The sequence below is a fragment of the Necator americanus genome, chromosome IV, assembly GCF_031761385.1.
Source record: "Necator americanus strain Aroian chromosome IV, whole genome shotgun sequence".
Lineage (NCBI taxonomy): Eukaryota > Metazoa > Nematoda > Chromadorea > Rhabditida > Ancylostomatidae > Necator > Necator americanus.
Genome location: NC_087374.1, coordinates 7,857,817 through 7,882,266, shown reverse-complemented (window position 1 = coordinate 7,882,266; position 24,450 = coordinate 7,857,817). Strand labels below are relative to the sequence as shown.

Sequence of the window (24,450 nt, the reverse complement as noted above, 5' to 3'; positions counted from 1 at the left end):
TTGATCTCTGATAACTACAGGTTCTTGTCGAATACGAAGCCGATATCTATGAAATTGATCCAGACGGACGTACACCGGTATTCATTGGAGCGAAATATAATGCTACCAATGTTTTGTTGGTTAGTATTTTTAGCTGTTACGCTAATTTTCTGTTTTTATGACATCTGAAATATCATTTTGACCATTACCTCTAATTTCTACATTTGAGCATAAATTATTCATTCCAAAAGTTTGTTTTAAAAAATTTTTATGTTTTAAAAATTGTTCTTTCCAAAAGCTCTAGAAATTGAGATCTCAATTATTTCGAATTTCTCTGAAATAAGTGAAATTAATACATGGAAAGATCAAAGAAAATAACACAAAAGAAATCATCAAAAAATTAATGAAATAACAAACAATTTATCCAGAATCAAGAGACATCAGTCGAGAAATTTTGAGAAAAAAAAAATTTAAAAAAACGTTAATTTCTTTCTTCTATTGCTTTGGTTATTGGTTTGCTCGAGCAGTGTCCCTAGATTTTGGCTAATTTGTCTTCACCATTTATTATTATTACTACTTATTATCGTTATTTATTGTATTTTACTAATTATCTTTGTTCTAAGTTAAGTTTTTTTTAAGTTTTAAGTTACTAAGTTAGAAACAACCTTCTTCAATCTTTTTATTGTTTAAGATGTACTTCATCAGTAATAGAGAAGTGGGTCAAATAAGGTGAGGTGTTACTGTACTTATCACGGGTTCTGTGCTTACGTGTTACTGTTACGTGTTACTGTACTTGTTTTCGTTGTAATAGCAGCGTCCCTGCGGTCCCGTATGTAAAAATGGAGAGAACCAAACAAACAAACAAACAAACATCAAAAATTTCTCTGAACGCTTTCTTTAAGCTGGAAGTGGGTGGAGGGTGGGGGTGGGGGAGGGAGGGGGTGGGACAAAGGAAATACCACCTTTGGAGCTCACTTTGTTGGAATTTATTTGTTTATTTTTTGTTAGCATGATTTTTTTACAATGCAATTATACGGTAAAGCAACCATATATGGGCTTGTCCTCTTAAAATTCCCTCCTCAACCACTCATAAAATTTTCAATAGGTGGAATCACCTTGACTCCCGTTGTTCTTCGAACTGGTCGAGCGGGCGCCAGTTCTCCTTCCATATGTCCCGATCGCGTTCCAGTGTCGCCCGATGATTCCTCCTTCCACGTGGGACTCGAAGAGCATCGAAATTTTCCTTGAAGGATTTGAATTCGAAACCATCGGGTCAGCGGTGCGCTTCCTGTACTGCGCTTAACAGAGTTTATTGAAATTTCAAATATGTTCACTTTTTTTCTGGTTTTTTTATTGTTCCCTTGATAAACCTCCTCATGGGAAGCCAGAGGCTAAAGGGCACAATTTCGCCAGCGCCAGCAGAACTCACCTTAGCTTCGCAGAAATTTTCATGAGGGAAAATCTCCGTGTATTCCTAGACATTTTCTGTAGTGAATACTAAAATTCTGTGGACAATGGAAAAACTCAGCTATTCTCATTCTAATGGCCATAGAATCTCTACTAATCACTTCCATTTTTTTTTTGAAATAGTCCTCATTTTTTCGATTTTTCACATCATAAATGAGAGTTTTTAGACGAGAGTTCATTCAAATCTGAATTGATATTCAAATATTTTCTGTTTTTTCCCATTATTCTTTTGGTGAACCTTCTAAAAGGAAAAGTTCCGACGCAACATATTTTCATTCAAAAAACGAGAAAAATTAGGATGAAATTGTAAATGTATGACCTCTCGAAGGTCTGCGGTCCAGAAATTTCTGAACTTTTTCCCAATAATAAGAACAGGTTCTTTTAGAAAAATGTGTTGTTAATGTAAAATTGTAAAAAAAAAATGTAAAACCTTCTAAAAGGGAGCCAAAAGTTCCGACGCTGCATTTTTTTTTCAGAAAACGAGACAAATTAAAATGAAATTGTAGATATACGACTTTTCGACCTCTGTGGTCTAGAAATTTCTCAACATGTAATGCAACAAAAAAACAGCTTCTTTTTTAAAAAAATTATTCATTTTTGATTAGTCACGTTATCTGAAGCACATCAATCGTTTGTTCCTTTTGGAAATTTGCTAAATAAACGAATAAATGAATAAAAAATGGTATAATAATAGTAGAAATAATAAGAAAGTGAATAATTTTGCAATAAATAACCAATTTCACATGCATTTCAGTATCTTCTGGAGCTTTATCGACAACACGAGTTGGAAACAGAAATCCTTTGCACGGATGTTGTGAATCAACACGATCACAATCAAATCACTCCTATGCATTTGGTCTGCTATAACGGATATATGGAAATGGTGACGGTAAGAACTATTTTTATGTAGTTCCCTCCTAGAAAACACGGAAGAAATGTTTCCTTCACTGTACAACACTACCGAACACTCTTATTTAGCTTCTACGCGAATACGGAGCTCGTATTGATATTATGAATGAGGATGAGGAAATTCCACTGCATCTTGCTGCGGCTACAGGACAGACAGCATGTGGTAAGCGATAGATGTTGTTTATTCCCTTATTTACTTGTTTATACTATCGATTTCTCTCAAAGAAGCCAACCATAGAATACAATGAGCAAAGAATTTGTGTTAGAAGCAGAAAAAAATCAACTATCTTCATGTGAATAAGGCTTAGAAAAAGTTTGAGCAAAAAAAAATTTAATTAGCGTCATCGTGTTGTTGCTCGAATCGTTTGAATTTGTAATAAAAAAATTAAATTAATTACCATTTGTTTATTCATGTGCTCATGGTTTTTCGCAACATTAAAGGCATCACCCCACGAATCTGATGTGGTGCGGATTTCAGGTGGAGTATTCTTATAAGGGATAGTAGATTATGGAGGGGAGGGCGGGAGGGGGGGAGGGGAGTGATTCCTTCCATTTCTTCCTTATTCCCGTAAAAAACGGCCCGGAAGATGCGGGGCCGCAGAATTCTGACGCGCTCCAATCGAACTCGTTGTGGAAAATAGCGCGCCGGAACGCCCGAAGCCGTATCTTCCGGGCCGTTTTTTACGGCAATTAGGGAAAAATGGACGGAATCACCCCCCTCTCCATAATTTACGATCCCCTATACGAATACTCCAGCTGAAATCCGTACCACCTCAGATTCGTGGAGTGTTGCCTTCAAAGTAAAGTCTAGACTCTCCGGGGCATCAATCCGCTCGCGATGGGCTGGCGCATTTCACTGTACTTTGGAGCTGATGAGGTTTTATGTACGCGAGTTACCTTATACAGTGACTTGCGAGGGCTGGGTGATATTCAAATCAGTGTTTTCGTCTTCTCAGAGAGGTCTGGTACCAATTTGTCGACCTCAGAGGAATGAAAGGCTTAGATGGCACTAGAACCATCGATCAGTCGCTCATTCACAGTCGGACCTCTTTAATATTTTTTTTGCATGATTCTTTTTTGCATGCAGGGGTCAAGCTGATCAAGGTTATCTTTGTGTTCGTCAAAAGTTCATGTGTCAAAAGTCCAGTTCAAGTGAATACTAGCATTTTGAATGTATTGAAGCGTTACTTTTAGGTTATGCCGGTGAAAGTTTCATGCAAGGGCAAATCTTTATTCTCAAAGTCTTTTCTAATCCAAACAATAATCTCTATCGTAAACAGCTTCCTAAAGAAACTCCACAGTACGAACTTTGAACGATGACAAGAACGAGGAGATGCTACATAATAACAACATAATATTTATTTATCTGTTTATTTATCTATCGAAAACACCTACAGGTGCGCCATAAAACAAAAAAAAAAACAAGATGGAACAGGTTTCACTAGAATTTCGCCTGAATTTTACACAACAAGACTGACCCTTCAAAGCATGAGGAGTATTGGATTGGCAGGTCATTCTCCTGCTATCCTGAAGGTGAAGGAGAAATCCTCACGCGAGATCCTTTTCCCAGACCCAGAACGCTACGGTAGATAAACGGATACCAGGGTTGGGTGACAAACTTAACCTCGAACGGAGGAATCCGTCAGGGACTCTGGGCGAACGGGTGGGCGAACGGGGGCCTCAATATATTAAAGAATGAAGTGAATGAAGCGAAAAATTAAAGAATCCCGATGAAAGAACCATACCAGGCCTAACAGAATATATTTACAGTGTTATAATAATTCCTTTCCTCATGCAGTCAAGGAAAATTACTTAACTGCTCCAGTCTAATCTCTAAAAATGAAAAATCTTATGTAGTCCTGGAAATTGGGCAGGAGAGAAGAAAAAAATTAGCAGCAAGGCGTTCCCCATTTCATTACACATTTTGCGCAACTTGTTTTTCGTAGATTTTCCCTATATTTAGTGGATAATTGCCCGATTTTTCTGGATTTTTTCTACTTTTATAAGTCATAAGTTTGTAGAGTTCGTAATTTTCATGTCCTCTTCAGTGCGACAACTGCTGGAATGGGATAAACGACTGGTGATGCATAGAGACGAGAATGCGAACACTCCACTACATATTGCAGCTAGGGAAGGTAAACATCCTGGATTTAAATTTTCCTCGTGGAATTCTCCATAAATGCTCGTAAAAGGAAAATAGATATGTCGAATCAAGTAAACAGTAAGTGAGCGGAGCAATTTAATTAATTAATTACTTAGTATTTTCAAAGCACATAATTTACAAAAAGAATAACATCGACAATTATTATTTTATTTGATCACTCACATATTATTATTTATTGAAGGGATGACGTCTTATAAATCTTGAGTAATCAATGTATTTAATAGTTGGTAGTAGTTATAATAATAGTAATATAATATAATAGTAATAATAGTAATAATAATATAATAGTTGTCTTGTTCTATTCCAATTAAAGGCATCACCCCACGAACCTGGGGTGATGCGGATTTCAGGTGGAGTATTCGTATACGGGACCGTAGATTATAGAGAGAGAAGGGTGATTCCGTCCATTTCTTCCTAATTGCCGTAAAAAACGGTCCGGGAGATTCGGCGCCGCACGGGAGGCGCGCTCCAATCGAACTCGTTGTGGAAAATAACGCACCAGAACGCTCGAAGTCGTATCTTCCGGGCCGTTTTTTATGGCAATTAGGAAGAAATGGACGGAATCACTCCTTCTACATAATCTACTATCCCGTATAAGGATACTCCACCTGGAATCCGTAGCACCTCAGATTCGTGGGGTGATGCCTTTAACGGATAATCCTAAAACGTTAATACATGAGATGTATCTGGTCATTCCCACGTCGCCAAACGGGTTGCACAAAGTCCAGGTAAGGTAAACGTGAAAATTTTAGAAGACCCTCGTGAGCGAAACCGGAATGCATCTTCCAGCTATGATATTCGCAAAAAGGTTTTTGGAAAGTTAGCCGGTAGTTTGTAATTTTTTCTTCTTTTCCAGATAGAAGTGAATGGATACAGTACCTATTGCCGTTGACTCCATTATTGCGCGGGTGATCCTCGTTAAAGGCACCATGGCACGAAACTGATGCAGGGATCTCCCCACGAAATCATAAAGTTAAGGATGCAGATTACGAGTTTGACCGTGGCCACGCTTAATTCCCCTTGACCATCTTGAAAAACGGCGCGAGAAACGACATGAGTCCGAATTTCACTACAAGGCACTTTACAACGCGCCGTGTCTGCGAAATTATAAAAGTCAATTATATGGTTAGTGGGAAATAGCATTGGAACTCGGATTTCCTTACATTTTCTTCCCCCAACAACATATTCATTCGTTTTGCTTAGTGAGGCTGTTGAGACAGCACCTCGCTGATTTTCGTCTTCTCCCAAGGCGGCGTACTGCAAGTGTTGCGCGTCATAAGGTGCCTCGTAGGGAGGTTCGAGCTCAAGGGTCTATTCCCAATCCCGTTTTGCAGCACGATTGGGGAGAATTGAGCGTTATCAAGCTCACCCTCGTAATCTGGGTACCTAACCTTATCTGTTCTTGGATAAATCCCAGTATCATCAATTTCGTGGTATGCTGCTACCTTTAAACTTCCAGGTACCGTCTTTGGGAATTACCGTCATAGGTAACTAGATCATTAGTTGTAAACACATGGAATCCCTATGCTCATCCCTTCTATTACTTTTTACTTTCTCTTTTTTATCCTACTTTTCTACTCCTCAAAAGTTAAAGAATGAATTAAGAAAGTTTTAGACATTATTGCAACAGATATTGTATTATTGCTGTGAGCATACGGTATTTTGGAAGATGGGCATCTTGTTAAATTGGAGTTTCCTCCTACTTTATTGATCCACTTCAAGAAATAATGAAACGGGCGTACATAGTGCCTACGTAGAGCCCATCTCACATCGTCTTCTCTCAAAGAGTTACCAATCCTAGGTTATATAACAGTGCAGTGGATCTGTCAGGATCATCCCATATAAATGCGCTGAAGGCAACTTACCATAAATCTGACGAGATGAGCGAGTCTGCGGATACTAGCTAGAGTTGCGGTTGTCGATCGCTGGATCCGAGATGTGCTGCGCTCTTCGTTCCATAATCGTCGTTAGAAACGGCGTGGGAACTGCTTTATTTCCTACGAGGTACGTTAGAACGCCTCTCTGAGCACAAGTTCGAGTCTCCTTGATCGTCGTCAGAAACGACGTGGAACACGTTTTTTTCGCGACGATTTCAGAAGCAACGCGCCAATCCTGCGCATCCAAGTGCGAGCATTCGAAAATGAAAGAACTGGAACTTATGCACAGAGGAGCGTTCTAACGTACCTCGTAGGAAATAGAGCGGTTCCCACGCCGTTTTTTTTACGACGATTGGCGAGAGGTCAGTGGAACCATCCCTGATTCTGAAATCCACAACCCCATCCCTAGCATTTCCAGAGGATTCCCTCACCACGTCAGATTCGTGGTATGGCGCCTTTAAGAGAACAGCAAACAGCGTCCCGTTGAATTTTTATCATCGTAAGCGCGTCATCCATAGGCGTAATCCAGAGGACACCACGCAATATCACATTTATAGAATAGACTATTTATAGAATGCAAGATCGCTCATTATTCTAAGGGATTAGCACTTTCAAGTCAAGTCAACTTTACGATTTTTCTACGCATGTTATTTCTAGCAGCATGATTAAACACAGTTCCGGATGCTTGCCTTTGATATTATCTTTAATTTAATATAATATTATTATACAAATTGTAATATTCTTCCGAAAGATCCTATCTTGTTCTCGGATTGATTTTCAACTTGCACTGACGCGAGAAGATTTATAAAGTCTAGAATAACATCAATTAATGTATATGTGTGTCCTCCATCCTCCTCTAAATCATCGATTTATTGATCTTTTGATCGTCTATTGAAGCGCTATAAAACTAAATCTGAAACTGTGTTTTTTTTCAGTGTTTCAGAAGTATGGAAGTGCGGCGAAAATGAGAAAAATATCATTCGAAATTTTGAGAAGTAGAAGAAAAGTTCGAAGAGGAAGCACAACATAAAAAACTCGTCCAGAAATCTTCGCAACTTGTTAAGCAAAAAAAAATTGAGCGCTTTCCGCTGAACAAATCCTTTTTTCGCCCCTCAATCACTTTGAGTGCCTTTAATCTTAATGAAGCTACGCCTTCACCTCTAATTTGTGCTAACAACCTAAGATTTTGCACTTGATTAGTGTTAATTAGTGACATTACGGCCCATTTTCCGTGTTAAAGTTATTTTATTAAAATCTCTGACTAATGAAATGCAAACACTGCTAAGACACTTCAGATTTTGAAAGAAATCATTTTTTTTAAGAAACAAATGACAACAAAAATAACGAATGAAATGATTTTTCTATTTTTTAGCTAAAAATAGCTTGAACGATCTCTTAATGTCTGTTCTGTGTAACGCCAAAGTAGGAAATACAAACCTGTGGCAAGTTGTCAGCGCTAGCTTAATAAATTCTCCAAAAATTGAAATTCTTAAGTACATGACGTAGGTAAATAAATAAATAAGTACAAAGTAAATTATTAAGTATAAAGTATGAATTATATAATTTAGAGAAGGAGTCAGTGATGCAAGTTCAGCCGTTTTCTTAGCAAAAATGAACGTAAAAAAATAAATAGCAAATAAATAATAATAAATAAACGATAATAAAAAATGACTTGAAAAAGTGAACGTAACATGAAGGTAACGCCAAGATAGGGAATCTTTTCAAACTGTAGTGAAGCAACGTTGGAAAAAAAAAGCTCAGGCATGATCGTAGAAAGGTTGGTTTACGTGGTGTTTATGGATATATATTTATAGTTGACGCCGAATTTTTTTAGAATTGAGTATGAACAGATGAAAAAAATAATATATAGTAATGATACAATATTGAAAAACAATATGATAATAAGGGAAATAATAAGAATAAGAGTGTAATAATAATGATATAAATATTTGAAAGAAGCACTGAACAACAGAAATTATGCTAATGGTTAAAATGAAATGAAGTGAATATAAAGCACTAAGAAGGGGCAATAAAACAAAAAATAGAACTAAATGAAATAAAACTTTTTACATAGTTATAATTGTTACTATAATTGTACTTCTTTATAATATTTTTATTTCGGAAAGAAAAAAAAACAGGTACGATTGTAGAACGGTTTGTTTACATGGTGTCCATTCATATCTGTATAGTCGACGCTGAATTTATTTAGAAGTGAATATAAATAGGTGGAAATTATACTACATAGTAATAATAGTAATGGGGCGGGTGTGGCGCAGTCGGTTAGAGGTCCGTTGTAGCCACACGGTCGAGGGTCCGAAACCGCCCTAGCGCAAACCAAGCCTTTCATCCCTCTGGGGACGATAAATTGGTACCAGACTTGTCTGGGAGGACAAAAACACTGACTTGATCATCGGCAGGTCCCCGCAAGTCATTGTATAGAACAACACGCGTTCCAAAACCTCAACTGTAACGAATTCCAGTAAAACGCGTTGGCGCATCCCAATTGGATTGATACGCCAGTGACTTTATCCTTTTTCATAATAGTGATATGAACACTTAAAAAAAAATGAATAACATAAAATATGGTGCTGGATATTATGAAATACTGGATATGATGCACAAAAAAAAAGAAAACAAAACTTTTTTCTCAAATATCTTACAAATAAATAAATAAATAAAATACAATTATGAAATACTGGATATGACGCACAAAAAAAAGAAAACAAAAATTTTTCTCTCGAATGTGTTACAAATAAATGAATAAATAAATAAAATACAATTATGAAGTACTGGATATGACGCACAAAAAAAAAAGAAAACAAAACTTTTTTCTTAAATATAATTACAATTTCGTAAGAGTGTATTTTTTTCTACAATATGTTGATTATTTTGTGAAAAATCCTCACACGCTGACCCTCAGCAGTGCTCACAAGAGCTCTAGGCCCTCTTCTTTCTTCTCTTGAGACAGGGTTTCATTCAGAGTTTCACATAAAAAAGGTGTCGTATCAATTTTGGCAACACCTTTACAGTAATCCGTACCTTCATTCTCGTGCGTGTGTGTGTGATTTTCTGGATTATTCACAGATGTTCTCCCGGGAAATCAAATAAATAATTGTAGTATTCCATGAAATTTTCTCCAAACAACCGGTTTGATAGGTTACAATGTTCAGAAATCCTTTTTTGTAACATATCTGAATCCATGAGAGCTCATAGAAATGTGAATAAATATTCATGTATTCATTTCCTTTACGACTATGCGCCTCAATGGTGAATACACTCATTTTTCAACGATTATTTTTTATGATTTGCTAGTTTTTCAGAGGTTTTTGTAGGAAATTAGCTTATTATTATTTATTACTCCCTTTTTCGAGCATAGTTTGTAGAAGTCGATTAGCGCAGGATGCGTAAAAAAAATCGCATTGTCTTCAATGGGTTAAAGGCATCACCCCACGAATCTGAGGTGGTACGGATTTCAGATGGGGTATTCGTATACGGGATCGTAGATTATGGAGAGGGGTGTGATTCCGTCCATTTCTTCCTAATTGCCGTAAAAAACGGTCCGGAAGATGCGGCGCCGCACAAGGCTGGCGTGCTCCTGTCGAGCACCTTGTAGAAAATAGTGCGCCGGAACGCTCGAAACCGTATCTTCCGGGTCGCTTTTTTACGGCAATTAGGAAGAAATGAACGGAATCACCCCCCTCTCCATAATCTACTATCCCGTATACGAACAATCCACCTGAAATCCGTACCACCTCAGATTCGTGGGGTGATGCCTTTAATGTATTATACTATAATATATTTGTTAGAGTAGATGATCTGGAGCGTACCGTACACTAATATTCGAGAAGATTTACCTGGCAATAACGGCAAAACGAAAGTATTTTGGCGAAAAATATATAATAATAAGAGTTTAGAATGTGCAATGGTGAGCTATAGAAATAATTTTAAAAAATTGCATTAAAATAGATTGAGATAAAACAACACCAGTGTGATTTTGTGTGGAAAAAAAAGCTGAGTGATCAATTGAGAAAGAAATTCTCATTTGCATCGAATGGAAAACGCTGACCGTCATTCCTAGAAAATTCAAAAAATTCCGAAATAAACTAGTGAATCTGCTCATTTATTGAACGTAGTATAGATTGTGGCTAGTATATAGTATAGATTCTAATATTTATTTACTTATTTATTTACTTACTTATTATTTTTATTTTAATGAGGACTCTATTGATGTTTTCTTTTGTTATGCCAACGAAGTTTTGGTGAAACTTTATTACTAGCTTGAAGTTTCGATAACTTCGTCTTTATCAAGGGCATGGAAATGGTTTGAGGTCAAAATGCCGAGATTTTTTTTAGAGAATTTGTAGATTTATGTGATCAAAATCCCTTTTACATTTGTGAAATCTCTTTCGAACCTTATATCCATCGAGAGAGTAATGTAGTCGTCTGCTTTGGCATGCAAATCGCCCGAGCTCCGGCCGGCTGTGATCGTGGTGTAGATTTTGACCGCATTTGGGTCAACCATCTGTTATACGGGCAGCCTACACCACCACCACCACCACCTGCTCCATGCCCAAAAGTATTGTATTCGTAATTAATTGACAGCCACTTTCACCTCGAGAAGGATCTTTCTACTTTTTGTGATCAGCATAGGATCGCTAGATCCATTCGAATAGACCTGCGTCCTCTGGAGAACCTCATTACCTCATCGTGCGTGCTCCCTATCCCCCTATCATCATTCTCTTAGGAAACATCTGCAACGTGATGTGCAGCAGCTGTACGCTCAAGCTCGAGCGATAATCCACTCAAGAGGGTACAGTTCGGCTCAACGTATTCCTCACCGTCGATCGCAATCACTCTATCCAGATCCGTACCACCTGAAATGCATAACTTTCCGGGCTTTTTTTCCTCCCCATCAACTTCGTTGACACAAGAACGGATTGTGCTTGTTGTGGAAATCGCGCGCGTGTGCAAGCGCGGAATGTCGGCGTCAATTAGACGACGGACGTGGGACATCGAGGAGGACAGACAGCGTCGACACTACTAGCATGCCTAATTGACCCTCAATGCACCATGTATTGATCTAGCGAAGAGGGAAAAGCGTGTATGTGTGTGTGTTGTTGAACTTTCCCTCGTTCTCGGCCTCGGTGAAGCCTATTGATCATGGACACCAAGTCCTCGTCCTTGAGCCGTACCTCATACATCTGCCATCGAGCTGACGCTCAACTACGAGGTTACGGATGACCTCATTAGCTTGAGAAGCTCTTCACAAGAGAAGTGGAATCTTTGAAGCAAACCATCCTACGATCCCAAGGCCTTCACAAAACCACTCTGAAAAACGGCTAAAATCATGCGATTAATGCTAATTAATCGCCGGAAAAATTTAAATCCTGGCGCTGACACATTTCCCTGATGAAATGACATCAATTTGTCAGTGTTATTTCAAAAATGAGCTGGCAACAAACACCAACAAATTTTCAACCTCCGGGAGATGAGGGATTCGCTTCCAATCGTCAAAGCACTTGATGGCTCGCCAGATTTTTGCCTTTCAAGGAGCACACTGCAACACCCAATAAAATTCTGGATAGGCTATTCAAGGTCATGGAATTTCGATTTTGGGAAAGAAAATAAAGAAATAAATAAAGAATTATCAATCTGAAAAAGGTACTATATATAAATATGTAACATGTAATGTGTGATATATAATATAATACAAATATAATAAAGAAATATCTAGTAGGAAAAGTGCTTGGGAACTGAGTTTCCCAGGTTTCTACTAAGCCTAGGATGAGTCACAAAGAAAAAAGAACAATTTCCCAGGGGAACTGAACGTAATATCGGGCAAAAATGAAATGTTTAGGGATTTTGAGCGAACATGGAAGGTTTCAGATTCTCTCTTGCTATTATAATCTAACAACAATCGCTTTTTTTCCTGATTCCTTGTCAGTCTTACGGTGGCAAGTGTTAACGGTTCTCAAATCCTGCCGAATGTCTAAAACACTATCCAAAAATTTCAGGTTGATGAAAAAATTTTAATTTTTAAACTCTACATGAAAGCGCAGTTGTTTCTAAACTTTATATGGTGTATATGATTCGTTGGAACTGAAGAAAAATCCTGAAAGCTATCCCTGATTTCATCAGAAGCCAACGACGCCAAGGAAAAAGGGTTCTAACGAATTGATTTAGGGACAAGAACAATCTCAACTTTTTCTTCCAGCAAAAAAAATCCCTCTAAATCTATATATTTCTTTATTTAGAATGTATTTGTTGTTCTGCAGTTAAAAAAAACATAATAAACATTTACGTATAGCTTTTATGAGATTTTAAAAGAGTTTAATAGATTTCTCTCTAAATGCATAGCTGATCCCACCGCTAAACGTCCTTGCCGATCCACCACTGTATTTCTTACGATTCCTCGGAGACCTCAACCCCGTATAGGGTAATGACCGCTATGGAACAGCAGCTGGCGTGGTGACATCTGCGTTAAGGATGTCAACACGGATGAACTGCCCGAGTTCTTTGTGAGGAAACATCGAAATCTTCCTTTATAGCACCGCTAGAATTAATTTTAAGCGTTAAACAACAAGAAAATCTTGGTTTTAAAGTTCCGCTGGAAAAAAAAGGGGAGGGAGAGGGAGGGAAGTCCTTCAAGGGGATTTTTTTTTTAAACATTTATCCTTATTTTTCTTTGTACCTTTTCGTTTTTTTTTGTTTTTTTTTATCACTCTCATATTTCTGTCAATTGGCTGGCTTCTCATACTTCTTGGCAGTAGAAATCTATTTTTATCTACAATTTATTTATTATTCTGTAGCACTGAAAGCATAAACAATTGTTTATAATGCAGCTGATTTCATCGTCACCTGGTACCGCAGTTACCAAAAATTTATAAGTAACAGAATTAAGTTAAAAATATTTATTTATGTATTCAATAAAAAGTTTAAAAGATTTGAGTTCTTAGGTAGATTTCTATGAAGAAATAAATAGTAAAATTTATGTATAAAGTGTAATGTTAAGAAAAAAACGAAGTTGTGTAAGTTGTGTCGGGGGGGGTTGTTCCGAGGGACAAAAATATCCTAACAACCAGACAACGAGCTCATTTTCGGACGAGACAAAATTCCCGAATATGCTTTGCGTTTTTCCTACTCCCAGGAGGAGTTCGTGTGGCAGAAACATTGACAAGAAGATGAGAATTGGCGGCGCGGGGGTCAAAACAATAGATTCTTTTTTTTCCTGGATTTTTTCCTGTACGTAAGAATTCATCTAACATAATAATTATAATAGCCAATGGATCGGTTCGCGGTCCGATGGACACCTAACATGTGGCTCCGCGACCTCCGCGTCGCGTTGAGGTTTATCCCGACTACGTGTGATTACGTGAGGGAAACACCTGCGGTTGCGTTAATTGGTCTCAGGTCGCGCACGCAACCTTATACACCTCAGAAAAAAAAGAAAGTTGTGCACACTGCATGACCACCTGTTATATATGTCATCATCGTTAATGAATTGACATGACATGGGATACTTAACGAAGTGACACTAAGTCAAATATTCGGATGAGGATACGGAGTTATTCGGAAATATTCGGATTCACGGTTCAGGACATTCTATCGGAGGAAAAAAAGAAATCTTTCATAAATTTCAATCCCTGGTTTGAACTCGGAAAAACGTTTTTCTTCTCATTTCTTCTCATTTTAATGGCAGTACTTGCGAAAATTTTCAATTTCGGACTCTTTCCCCCTATAGATACGATTCACCAAGCAATTTTCAGAAATGGCTGCGAAACGCAGAAAGAAAACACTCGGAAAACGATTAAATAACAAGAAATGAATTGTTGTAGTGGATTCAATCAGGATTTTGATCTAATTGATTGATTGATCCAATAAATTTAACTCTGATTTTGATTTAATTGATTGGTTGATCCAACAAATTGCAATATAACTTATTGGATGCGCTTTTCTCGTCGTAATCGTGGGTCCAGTCTTAACTTCCGCTTCTTCCCGAAATGGCCAACAGCGAGCGGTTCGCGGACGGCCATTTCAAATTGGCATCAATTTCTCAAGTGTGTTCCCCATTCCGCTCCCCTTCATTTATTTGCACACTACTTGAAATATCTACGTTTTTTTTCGTAAGGGAATATACGTTTCTTCAACTTCCTATATAGGACATTCGATGGCGCTTCGAAATGGCGGACGTCAGCAGCGTCCCGGAAGCAAAAAGCCTGATCGTAGAGAGATTTTTTGCTGAGAAGATTTGTGCTGAGAAGCTGTCTGATAGCTGTAGCAGGCGCCCGCCCTCGAAGAGAGTGGAGGCCACGCGGCTCCTAGAGCCGATCGAATGCACCGTCGTCGTCGTCGTCGGCGCCAGCGGCGGCCTCGCTCTCCTAGCCGCTACCGTAACCCTCGTCGTTGCTCAGGCAGCGCAGCGCTCTGTCGCCCGGCTTCTCCTACCCCAGTGTGCTCACTGCTCTGCTTCTGATTACCGCCTGCGGCCATTGAACGTTTCTCTGGCAGAAGCATTGCCTCCTAGCCGTGCTCGCTGCCTCATCCATCCTTTCTTTGTCGCTCTCTCGCCAACTCACGATGTCTACTTCGTCTCACATCTCTGCCCGTAACCCTCACTTCCTCCGCTGATTGCCTTCCATGGTCGGGCGCAGTCTGCGTCCTTCTGCCGGCCCGAATCGCATGCCACTACTTCAAGTACTTCGCTGGGCCCAACTCTGATTTCCATTCTAATTTCGCTCTGCAATCGTTCCGAACATCATTCACACAAATCTATAAATTATACGTCGTTCTCTCCGGTCTGGAGTATTCTGGACGTGTGCCAGCTCAAATCTCACACTCTCAACGGTTTCCATGGCATCCAGTTTTCGTGGTGTGCTGTGTTTCACGTCAGCATCATCTCGCTTCCATTCCGTACTGGTACCATTCATTCCGGTGACATTCGATTAGACCATCGGTCACTCTGTACCATAATCGATTCACATTTTCAATAGAATGATGCGAGATGTACCATGTAAATTCAGTCAATCTGGCCGGTCAAGAACGGCTGCGTTTCCCGACCACCTGTACTCTCTCGTCAGGAGTGCCCGCCTAATCCTGGCCACCTGGCCCTCGAGGCTTGACCCATGCGATGCGTCGTCGACCCACCCGGATCTCCGCCCACTCTCACGGCTCAATCATTCGGCTACTGTACTGCTGACTACTCGTTTCCTGTGTTCTTCTGACCTGATCTGTTGTGCCATATCGCTTCGCTTTCATCGGTGACTTTAGTGTGAACTGCAACTAAGGCACGCGGTGAATGCCAAGCGAACAAGGCCTCTCTTCATCTTCCACGTTTTTCTTCGATTTCACACCTACTCGAAAAGGAACGAAATGTCTGTCGTTATCTTTTCTCCTACTTCTTCCTAGAAGAAAATGATGGATTCTCATATTTTGTTTCCAGAAATGAAATTTTCTGTTTTCTTTGCAAACAAGTGCTACTTATCCGTATTTGTTCAACTTACATGAAAAAAAAAAACTACTGCAGGAGTTACGTAAAAATATGTGTGGATATTCCACTTCTGAACAATTTTTTTGGCCCCTCCATGATCTTCTATGGTTATCCTGAAAAATCGCATAGAAATCCAGTTGGGGTTGCCACAATCACATTCCATTTGAGGGCAAAAATTTTCTCCTCCCAATTCCTGAACTTGAAGTGAACTTTCCTGAATTTCCTGAAATTTGATGGAATTGTAGCAGCGTGCGAAGCTTTCCCAGAACTATTTTAACCTACGTAATAGGTGGATGGAGTGTGGTAGGCGATGAGAGAGCCGCTCGTATCCCTCCATCTCGGGAAAAATATCGCCTGTGGCAATCTTTGCTGAATTATTTAATTGTGTGTTGAATGAGAGATATTCGTGGCACCGACGACGTCGTATCGATTGTCCGTCGAGGCGCAGAGGAGGGCGCTTCCTCTCCTGCTTCCCGTTCTCGTCTGTGCACCACTTCCGAAGGCGAACTCACAATCCGGGAATCCGCTGATCTCTGTGCGATGAATTCTCGTGCGGAACAAGTGGAAAGGTGTGCATCTATCAAATAGTATCCTCGTTGATTACTGTAGGTATCCGGAAAATTCCTCGCCAATCCACGACGAGAAAACTTGACTGACAAAGCAATGGTTTAGTGTATTTTTTTTCGCATTTTTCTCAAGAATAAGTGTAAAAATACTCGTTGAGATTCAGCTGGGAACTCGACATTTTTACGAAGGACCAAGAAAAAAATCCGTACGGGGCGGATTTTGTAGAAAAAATTATGAAATATATCTTTCATTTCTCTCGAACGAGACTAAAAAACCATTAAATTGTTGCGAAATGGAAACGGATCGTTTTTCTCGGCGACACCAACCGCACGAAATGAGGAATGGCGTTCGAAAGGGGGACATAAGCCTTTGCAGCGGTGGTTGAGCCGTTGTCAAGGATCGTTAACACTACTTCCTAACGCACTTGACTTTCTGGTAAATTTTTCAGTTTCAAAAAATTGAGTGCAACACAAAATTTGTAGAATTTGAAGCAGTTAACCGTATTCGATAAGGTTATTTCTTGCAAATTTTGCAAATTTCGGAAGAACTGACACCATATCTTTATGTGAATGAGGTAAATGAGGTATACAAGGGATATTTCTTTGGATAGAGGTCCTGGAACGATTGTTCTCCTTCTGGGGACATTACCTACTACATAGTTGTTAATTTTCAGGATTAAATTGTTGAAATTGTCGTAATTGTTGTGCAGTTAAGTAGATCATTAACATCTAACAAGGATTCTGTTCATAATAAACGTCATCAGAATCTAAGAAACTCCAATCCATCAATGCTTCCATATTCATTCGAAAGGTTTAGAAAATCTGGTTTAGAAAATTCGAAGTCATTCCGAAAGCAGTCATGTTTACTTGGAACGGCGGACATGTGTTTATACACATTGCCTATTCCGCTGAGAACAACGCTAGATCAAATGTCATTTTTAAAATGGAAAGGGAAAATACTTTGACGCTTACTATATTGTACGAAAATATTTTAAAACGTCAACATTTTTTTCCAATAAACTGGCTAAAAGTTGTAGTAACCGTTTTCATTAACATTCTATAATTTGTAGTCACAGCTGTAGTTTTATTATGTTGAAAAAACGTCAAGAAATAAGCAGTCGACAAGGTAACAAACGTCCCGAAGTTTTCTGGACATTGACATGGGAATTTGTCCGCAATGGTTTTCAAAGAAACAAAAAACAGAAGCAGAAAAAAATCCGTTCCTCCAGCAGTTCGGCCTAAATTCGACCTTCCATTGCCAACGAAGCTCGATATCCTGGGTTGAAACGCCTGAAGTCTGGTGCAATTGCGTAAGCGGTTGCGATCGTGACGGGACCATCGGTTGCTGCAATCAGAGACGAGTACGGGTCCTACCTCGATCGCAGCCGCTCCAGAAACTGCACGACGTTTCAGGTCCTCTTGACCCGGCAATGTATTCAGTGGATAAATTTTTTTCCAGAAGAAAGTCCAATGTAGTATTGTACACCACACCTTTGTACTCAGAATTCCTTGCGATGCAATTTGAGACAAAATAAACCTATATATAACCGTTATATGTCTAATATAAATGTAATATAAAATAATATATACAATATAATACATATAATAATACAATGCAATATAATAATACAATATAAAATAACATAAGATGTCTGTATAATACATATAACTGTTCTATTACTAAAGGCTCAGTTGTTTCCCTGGGGTTTTCTGTTAAAGGCATCACTCCACGAATCTGGAGTGGTACGGGTTTCCGGTGGAGTATTCGTATACGGGGTCGTAGATTATGGAGAGGGGATGATTCCGTCCACTTCTTCCTAATTGCCGTGAAAAACGGCCCAGAAGATGCGGCGCGTGCACAAGGCTGGCGCGCTCCAATCGAACTCGTTGTAGAAAGTAGTGCGCCGGAATGCTCGAAGCCGTATCTTCCGGGCCGTTTTCTACGGCAATTAGGAAGAAATGAGCGGAATCACCCCCCTCTCCATAATCTAGGACCCCGTATACGAATACTCCACCTGAAATCCGTTCCACCTCAGATTCGTGGTATGCTGCCTTTAAGTGGAATACAACAAAGCAATCTTTGTCCAGAATTTTCATGGAAATTTTCGTTGTCTCAGCAGAATATGAAAGGACAACATCAATGTATGCAATAATTGATAGTTAAATAAAATAATAATGAAATAATAATATTTAATAAACAAAATGGAATCATGTCACTTGCAGAAATAACCTACATCCCAATCCTAATCCAATGCATAGTAAACACATTTTTTCTTTTACTACAGAAGTTTGGATAAATAGGAGTTGTTAGGAGACCGAGTTCCAGAAAGCAATAAGGGTATCTGACATCCTGATATAATGAAGAAAATTTTTAAAAACTGTTCTATTGCTACTTGTCACTGCAACAACTATTTTTGGATTTTTCGACAAGTTTTTTTCTTTTAGAGTCGAGAGATCAGTTACAGCAGTTCGGGGTACCAGTGCCCTGGAAACCTTTGACCTTTTGGAAAGCCAAAGAGGGGAAAATGGACTAAATGTACAACTAACCGGATTCTTATACCACTAAATGCGATATTTGGTTTCATAGGAAAACGTCCAACAATTCAAATTTCCAATTTCTCAATCCACGTGTATTTTCTTCTCGGAAGATTGATTATATTGTTAATTCCTAGGTATATGCAAGCATAAAGCGAGTACAAACATTTGAATCCGAAAAACGTCATTAAAGTGCGATTAAACGGCTCTTTCGCTCTGTTCTTCTTATTTATTTCACCATAAAAAAAAACTTGAGACAGAACTGACATAACCGAGTAGCTGAGATCCTAAGATAACTCTAACAAAAGTTATTTTATATGGAAGAAGTTCTATAAAATGCTAAATAGTTTCTTACTTTAAAGAAATGCTCAATAAAAGAGAAATATACCGGGAAGGAATTGCGAAAATTATGAAAATTTCAGAAAAAAAAACATAGCAAAAATGCAAATCTAAAACTGTATTCCCTAGAAGGTCAGAATACCGAAAAGGAAACCTCATTGCGAAAAAATTAGTTGTACAAAAAAGTTTCGAGATTTTAAGAAAAAACAGGAAAAGAAAAAGAGTGAAGCCAATGTGACGTGCGGAATCTGATGTAGGCGGTGAATATACTGTGGATACGAATAGAAATAAAATAATAATAGTAAAAATATATAATAGCAATAATAATATAAAATAAAATAGAAATAAAACATGATAGATAATAAATAATGGATAATCAAATAGAAAAGAAAAAATAATAACAGCTAAAAATTACTGAAGGAGCAGAACAAGAGACCTGAGCAATGTGAAGTTTTTGTAAGCTCAGATTATGAAGGTAACGTCAGTTTTGCAAATAGAAAGCATTTTTTTACAAGGGTCCCAAATACATACACTGTGTTGCACTCTTCAGCTCCGTAGGCAACTAACACCGCAATTAAATTACTTTAAGCGACTTTGATAAGGTCCCATGCCCGAACATACTTGGAATCCTTTTTCATAGCCACCGTACAGGATGTACAACGGCAGGTTTTGAGTAAACTCCATTTCTAAAAACATATTTAGAATCAGCAGCTGATTTGCTTTCGAATGGTAGTTTTAAAATTCAGTTTTGCCCATTCCCAAGAGTTCCGACGGTTTGCGACGGATTTTGGGACAAAAGTTAGTAGCGGTGTTGTACTTGTAGGTTTTAGCTGCTAGCTGCCGATTGTGAGGGTCCCACTATGTATGACTCTGCTGTAGGTGCTTCGAGAATGTGATGAATTCGTGGTAGCTGGAGGTCGTAAATTTCTGATCAGCAGCTTTTCGGCTTTTCGACCTTTTTTTTAGGGAAAAAACCTTCAAACCATTCAAAAATTAAGACGTTTTTCAGAAAAAAAAATAAGAGCACGAAAAAAATTGGTACACATCTAACTACATACACCTTTAGGTCATGAGGTTACGACAAAGGTGCTTATCGATGCCGGATCGGATGTGCAGGCGAAAAATTCACGCGAAGAGACCGCATTGGATTGCGCTGTAGCGGCGGGACAGCTGGATACCGTTACCGTACTGCTTCACAACGGAGCCGTTATCGAGAACAAAGGCGATGAAAGGTTCGTTTCATGTTCTCAGTACTTCTGTTGTTTACTAAACAAACAAAAAATTGAGCTGTAGGCATTGTTATGCCTATATTTATGTTTGTTTTAATTGGCAGATTTTTTTACCGCCGCTCCGTGTGTTTCCGTAAAATTTTAAATGCACGGCGCTGATCAATCCCTATCCAGATTACGGATTCAACTTCAATTCAGAATCCTTCAAGGTTGATGAACGCGGGTGCAGCCTTACAAATGGCTTGCGGGAGCTATCCAATGTGTCAATTCACTGTTTTTATCCTCTCTAACAAGTCTGATACCACTTTATTGACGTCAGCGTGATGAAAGCTTTGGTTGGCTCAGGGACGGTTTCGAACCGTCGATCGTACTCTCGCAGTCGGACCTCTTACCGGTTGCGCTACACCCAGCAATTTCTCGTCCAATATATCCAATAAATAGGCAAATCTAATCGTAATACTTTCCCATAAATTAAATTTAGTTTGTTCTATTAGGTAATAACATAAATTATGCGTTTTTTTAATTGCCAAAGAAGCATTTTTCTTAAATTACAGTCAATTAATTTTTGGAGGCATTGAAAGACTATTAGAAAGAAAGTTAAAGAAAGTTTTAAAAAATTTCTTTGCAGAGAAACGAAAGAAATATTGTATATTGCATTGTTTATAGGATAACCTAAAGATATATTATTACATGGTACGCAATTTTGAAAATAAGCCACGACAAAGAATTTTATTTTTCCTACATAGCGCAAATTTTATCCTACTATATTATTTAAATATTGTATATCGCATTATTTATAGGATAACCTAAAGATGCTATTATTACATAGTACACAATTTTGGAAATAAGCAACGACAAAGAAATTTCATTTTTCTTATGTGGCGCAGATTTTGTCCTACTTTATTATTTCTCGCCAATTTTCTTTCGATTTCCGAAGTTTGATATCCTGGAGTTGAGATGAAGTCGTATGGATCCTGACTAACATCATCTTCACGTTTGGAAATTTTCGCAAACATAGCAAAACCTACCATTCTTCGCCCTTAATGCATCTTTTTCCGTGTGGGGACGTTGTGTTGACGCTTTGCTTCGACATCGTCTGAGATTTCTCTCCGAGTTGTCACCGCTAATTATCAAATAATTGGTGCGCTTAGGAATCGATTGTTTTTGCTGCACCGGAACAAATATCTCTGGAACACTACATATGTATATAGCAATATAGCGAAAGAAAATAAAATTTTTAGTAGATTTTCATTAGATTTCGGAGATGAGGTTCGTAGATTTTGATCGAAACAACGGATGGGAGCAGTACTGTACCAAAACCAATTACTATTAGTGTAGGTACGTAGTAGTAGTAAAATACTATTGATATGGTAAATAGTATAGTATTAAGTAAGAAAAAATAGTACAGCAATAAAAAATGATTGATTAGATTAATGGTAATAGAAGTAGTATAATAATACCATTGATATTACTTTAGTGTTTTGCTTACAGTAGTTTTGTAGTAGTACTTTATTACTTTATTATTATTACTATTATTATTATTATTATTATTATTATTATTACTTATAGCAGTAGTATAGTTAGTGTTTTAGGATTAGTATTAGTTGCTATTTGTTTAATTTGTTATTTTAGTTTGGTATTTTAGTATTTTCTCATTTCTTCTATTATTATTAGTACGAAAAATACTATTTCCACCTATAAATAGCATAGCGCACATATATATGGTTAATTGACGGTGATTTTTAATGCCCTAGAACCAAATAGGGATTTTTATCAATAGAACAAGATCGGCTAGGGATATAGTAACCGGATTTCGAGTAATTGAATGAAATCCTAACGTTTTCAAGTGAGTTTTGGCAATTATGTATTAGCGAAAATTTCAGCGTTGTCCGAACCCAAAAGTTATCCAATCCGATCATAAATTCACACGACATCCTAAATTTTTTATGTAACCACTCGCAATGAGGTTTTTAAAGGTGGGATAAAAATTTAGGTAAAATTCTTTATATTCCAAGCCCCACAAATATAGTTCTGTCATTATCATCAACCTTCCATGTTTGAAGAGAAGGAAACCAGATTTTTTTTTCGCAATAGCGTTAAGCCAGGATAACGCAAAAAATTTCAATCTTTGTATTCTCTGTTCGAGTTAGAAAGGGTTCAGGACTCATGTATTTTTCAAGGATAGAAACTAAAATGCGGAACAACCTCTGGGAATACTTGGAATCCGAGTCCTTATAAACGCTCAATTTAGAGGTTTCGGCTTTTTTTTCAAAAGTAAAGTAGAATTAAAGGGTTTTATTTAAAGTGGAATTTTTTCACTTCTTTTTGAGCAAACGAAAAACGCGGATTTTGACCTTCTCACGGGTCACCGATTGGATCAAGAGGGACCAACTATGTGTAAAGACAGAGCAAAAACATTGTTTTTTAAAATAGGTTCCTCTTAACTCCTCTCAAATGGGGGATTTCGCCCAAGCTATTTCCAAGCAAATACGCTCGATTAAAGAAAAAGTAATAACAAAATCGGACTTCTCTAAAAATATTACTATAAATAAGCGAACTAATACGGTTGTGGTCAAATTTTTGTTAAAGTAAATTATAGATATGACGTAAATGCTACTACTGTGATCAGTTTACTCAACGTGACAACTCTTTACACAATCAACATTTGTGACGTGAGAGCTTATAACATAGATTAGAGGCACAAATCCAAATCCGCTTCACCGTCTTCTGATTCCATACATCACTTGTACGAACGTAGAAAGCCTCTGGAGCAGAAGTGAACAGTCTGAATGCTAAAGAACCACGCTAAATATTCGTTTCTTCTCCTCTCGGTAAACATGTAGATTTAAAAAATCTCGGAAAAAATCCGACAAAGATCTGAGAATATCATTTACGATGTTTTTATTACGTAGAAGAGCAATACACGGTGGAGGAAAGTATTTCATTGTATTTATATTTGTTTACTAATTTATTTATTTATTTACTTATTTGTTATATTCGTGTATTTTTAGCATGACTCATGTCGTAAACCTGTTGAACTCTTCTTATCCTAGAAATCCACGCACTTTTTTAATTTCAACAATCAGGAACAACCTGGAAATAAATTAGACACGCGCCTCACTGTGTCTGCTGGGAAAATATGTAGCGAAATATGTCTCGGCTATGGACTCGTTCTCTTTTGGATTATGTGAATGGATCCCACGAGCCCAATCAATGTTTACGATGTTTTGCATTGGAAAAGTTAGATTCGAGGCCCAACTGCGTCACTGATTAAAATCCCACACACATGGGTCTTTTTCAGTTCGGCTGATTAATCTTTTTCACTCACATAATTCAGGAAGTGCACTAGTAATAAATGCGGGTTCTTAGGAGATTTTCCCGTTCCTCTACGCAATTAGCAGAAAAATTCAAAGGTTTGAACAAAAATTTGGACAAAAAAAAATCAAATTTTGCCTTTAGGAACCAATTTACCGTGTTGATCGTGAGTTACTGTCATCTGAATATCTGCATTTTTTTCTAAGAAAAAAAAACTGGACACGGTTGAAGAAAATTATAACAAAAAGGTGGAAAAAAAACACAAGTTTTGCAGACGTCACGCAAATCCATCACAGTCCACCCGTTGGGATTGTACGACTACATACTTCTGAGGAAATGACCCGAATCCATACAAATTTTAACAGAAAAAAACCATAAAAATTCGATATCAACCTAGAAACGGGAGTCGCTGTGAATAATAACCTGGATGGAGTATTTTCTGTTCAAATAGTCCACTGAATTAAATTGAAGTTCTTCAAATTGAAAAAAAAGCAAATTTTCACTATTTCACAAAAAATATTTTTGCCAGACTTTATGACTGTGAAATTTTAGCGTTTAGTATTTTTTCCGGCTTTCATTTCTT

At 38.0% G+C, this 24,450-nt stretch overlaps 2 protein-coding genes across 3 annotated transcripts in view; both read left to right on the top strand.

Annotated features, from left to right (window-relative positions):
* RB195_000627 (uncharacterized protein) overlaps positions 1–24,450 on the top strand; it is a gene marked incomplete at both ends in the record, with an annotated part of 41,643 nt that overhangs the window by 7,421 nt on the left and 9,772 nt on the right. For both annotated transcript variants that reach the window (XM_064197071.1, XM_064197070.1), the window contains 5 exons: positions 21–119; positions 2,201–2,335; positions 2,425–2,518; positions 4,404–4,490; positions 20,390–20,555. In XM_064197071.1, the coding sequence (XP_064052951.1) occupies positions 21–119; positions 2,201–2,335; positions 2,425–2,518; positions 4,404–4,490; positions 20,390–20,555 (581 nt within the window). The remainder of the gene's footprint in view (positions 1–20; positions 120–2,200; positions 2,336–2,424; positions 2,519–4,403; positions 4,491–20,389; positions 20,556–24,450) is intronic.
* RB195_000628 (uncharacterized protein) lies at positions 14,577–15,005 on the top strand (the record flags this gene model as incomplete). The annotated part of the gene is made up of 1 exon (XM_064197072.1): positions 14,577–15,005. One exon carries the CDS (start codon positions 14,577–14,579, stop codon positions 15,003–15,005), a length of 429 nt encoding a protein of 142 aa, XP_064052953.1.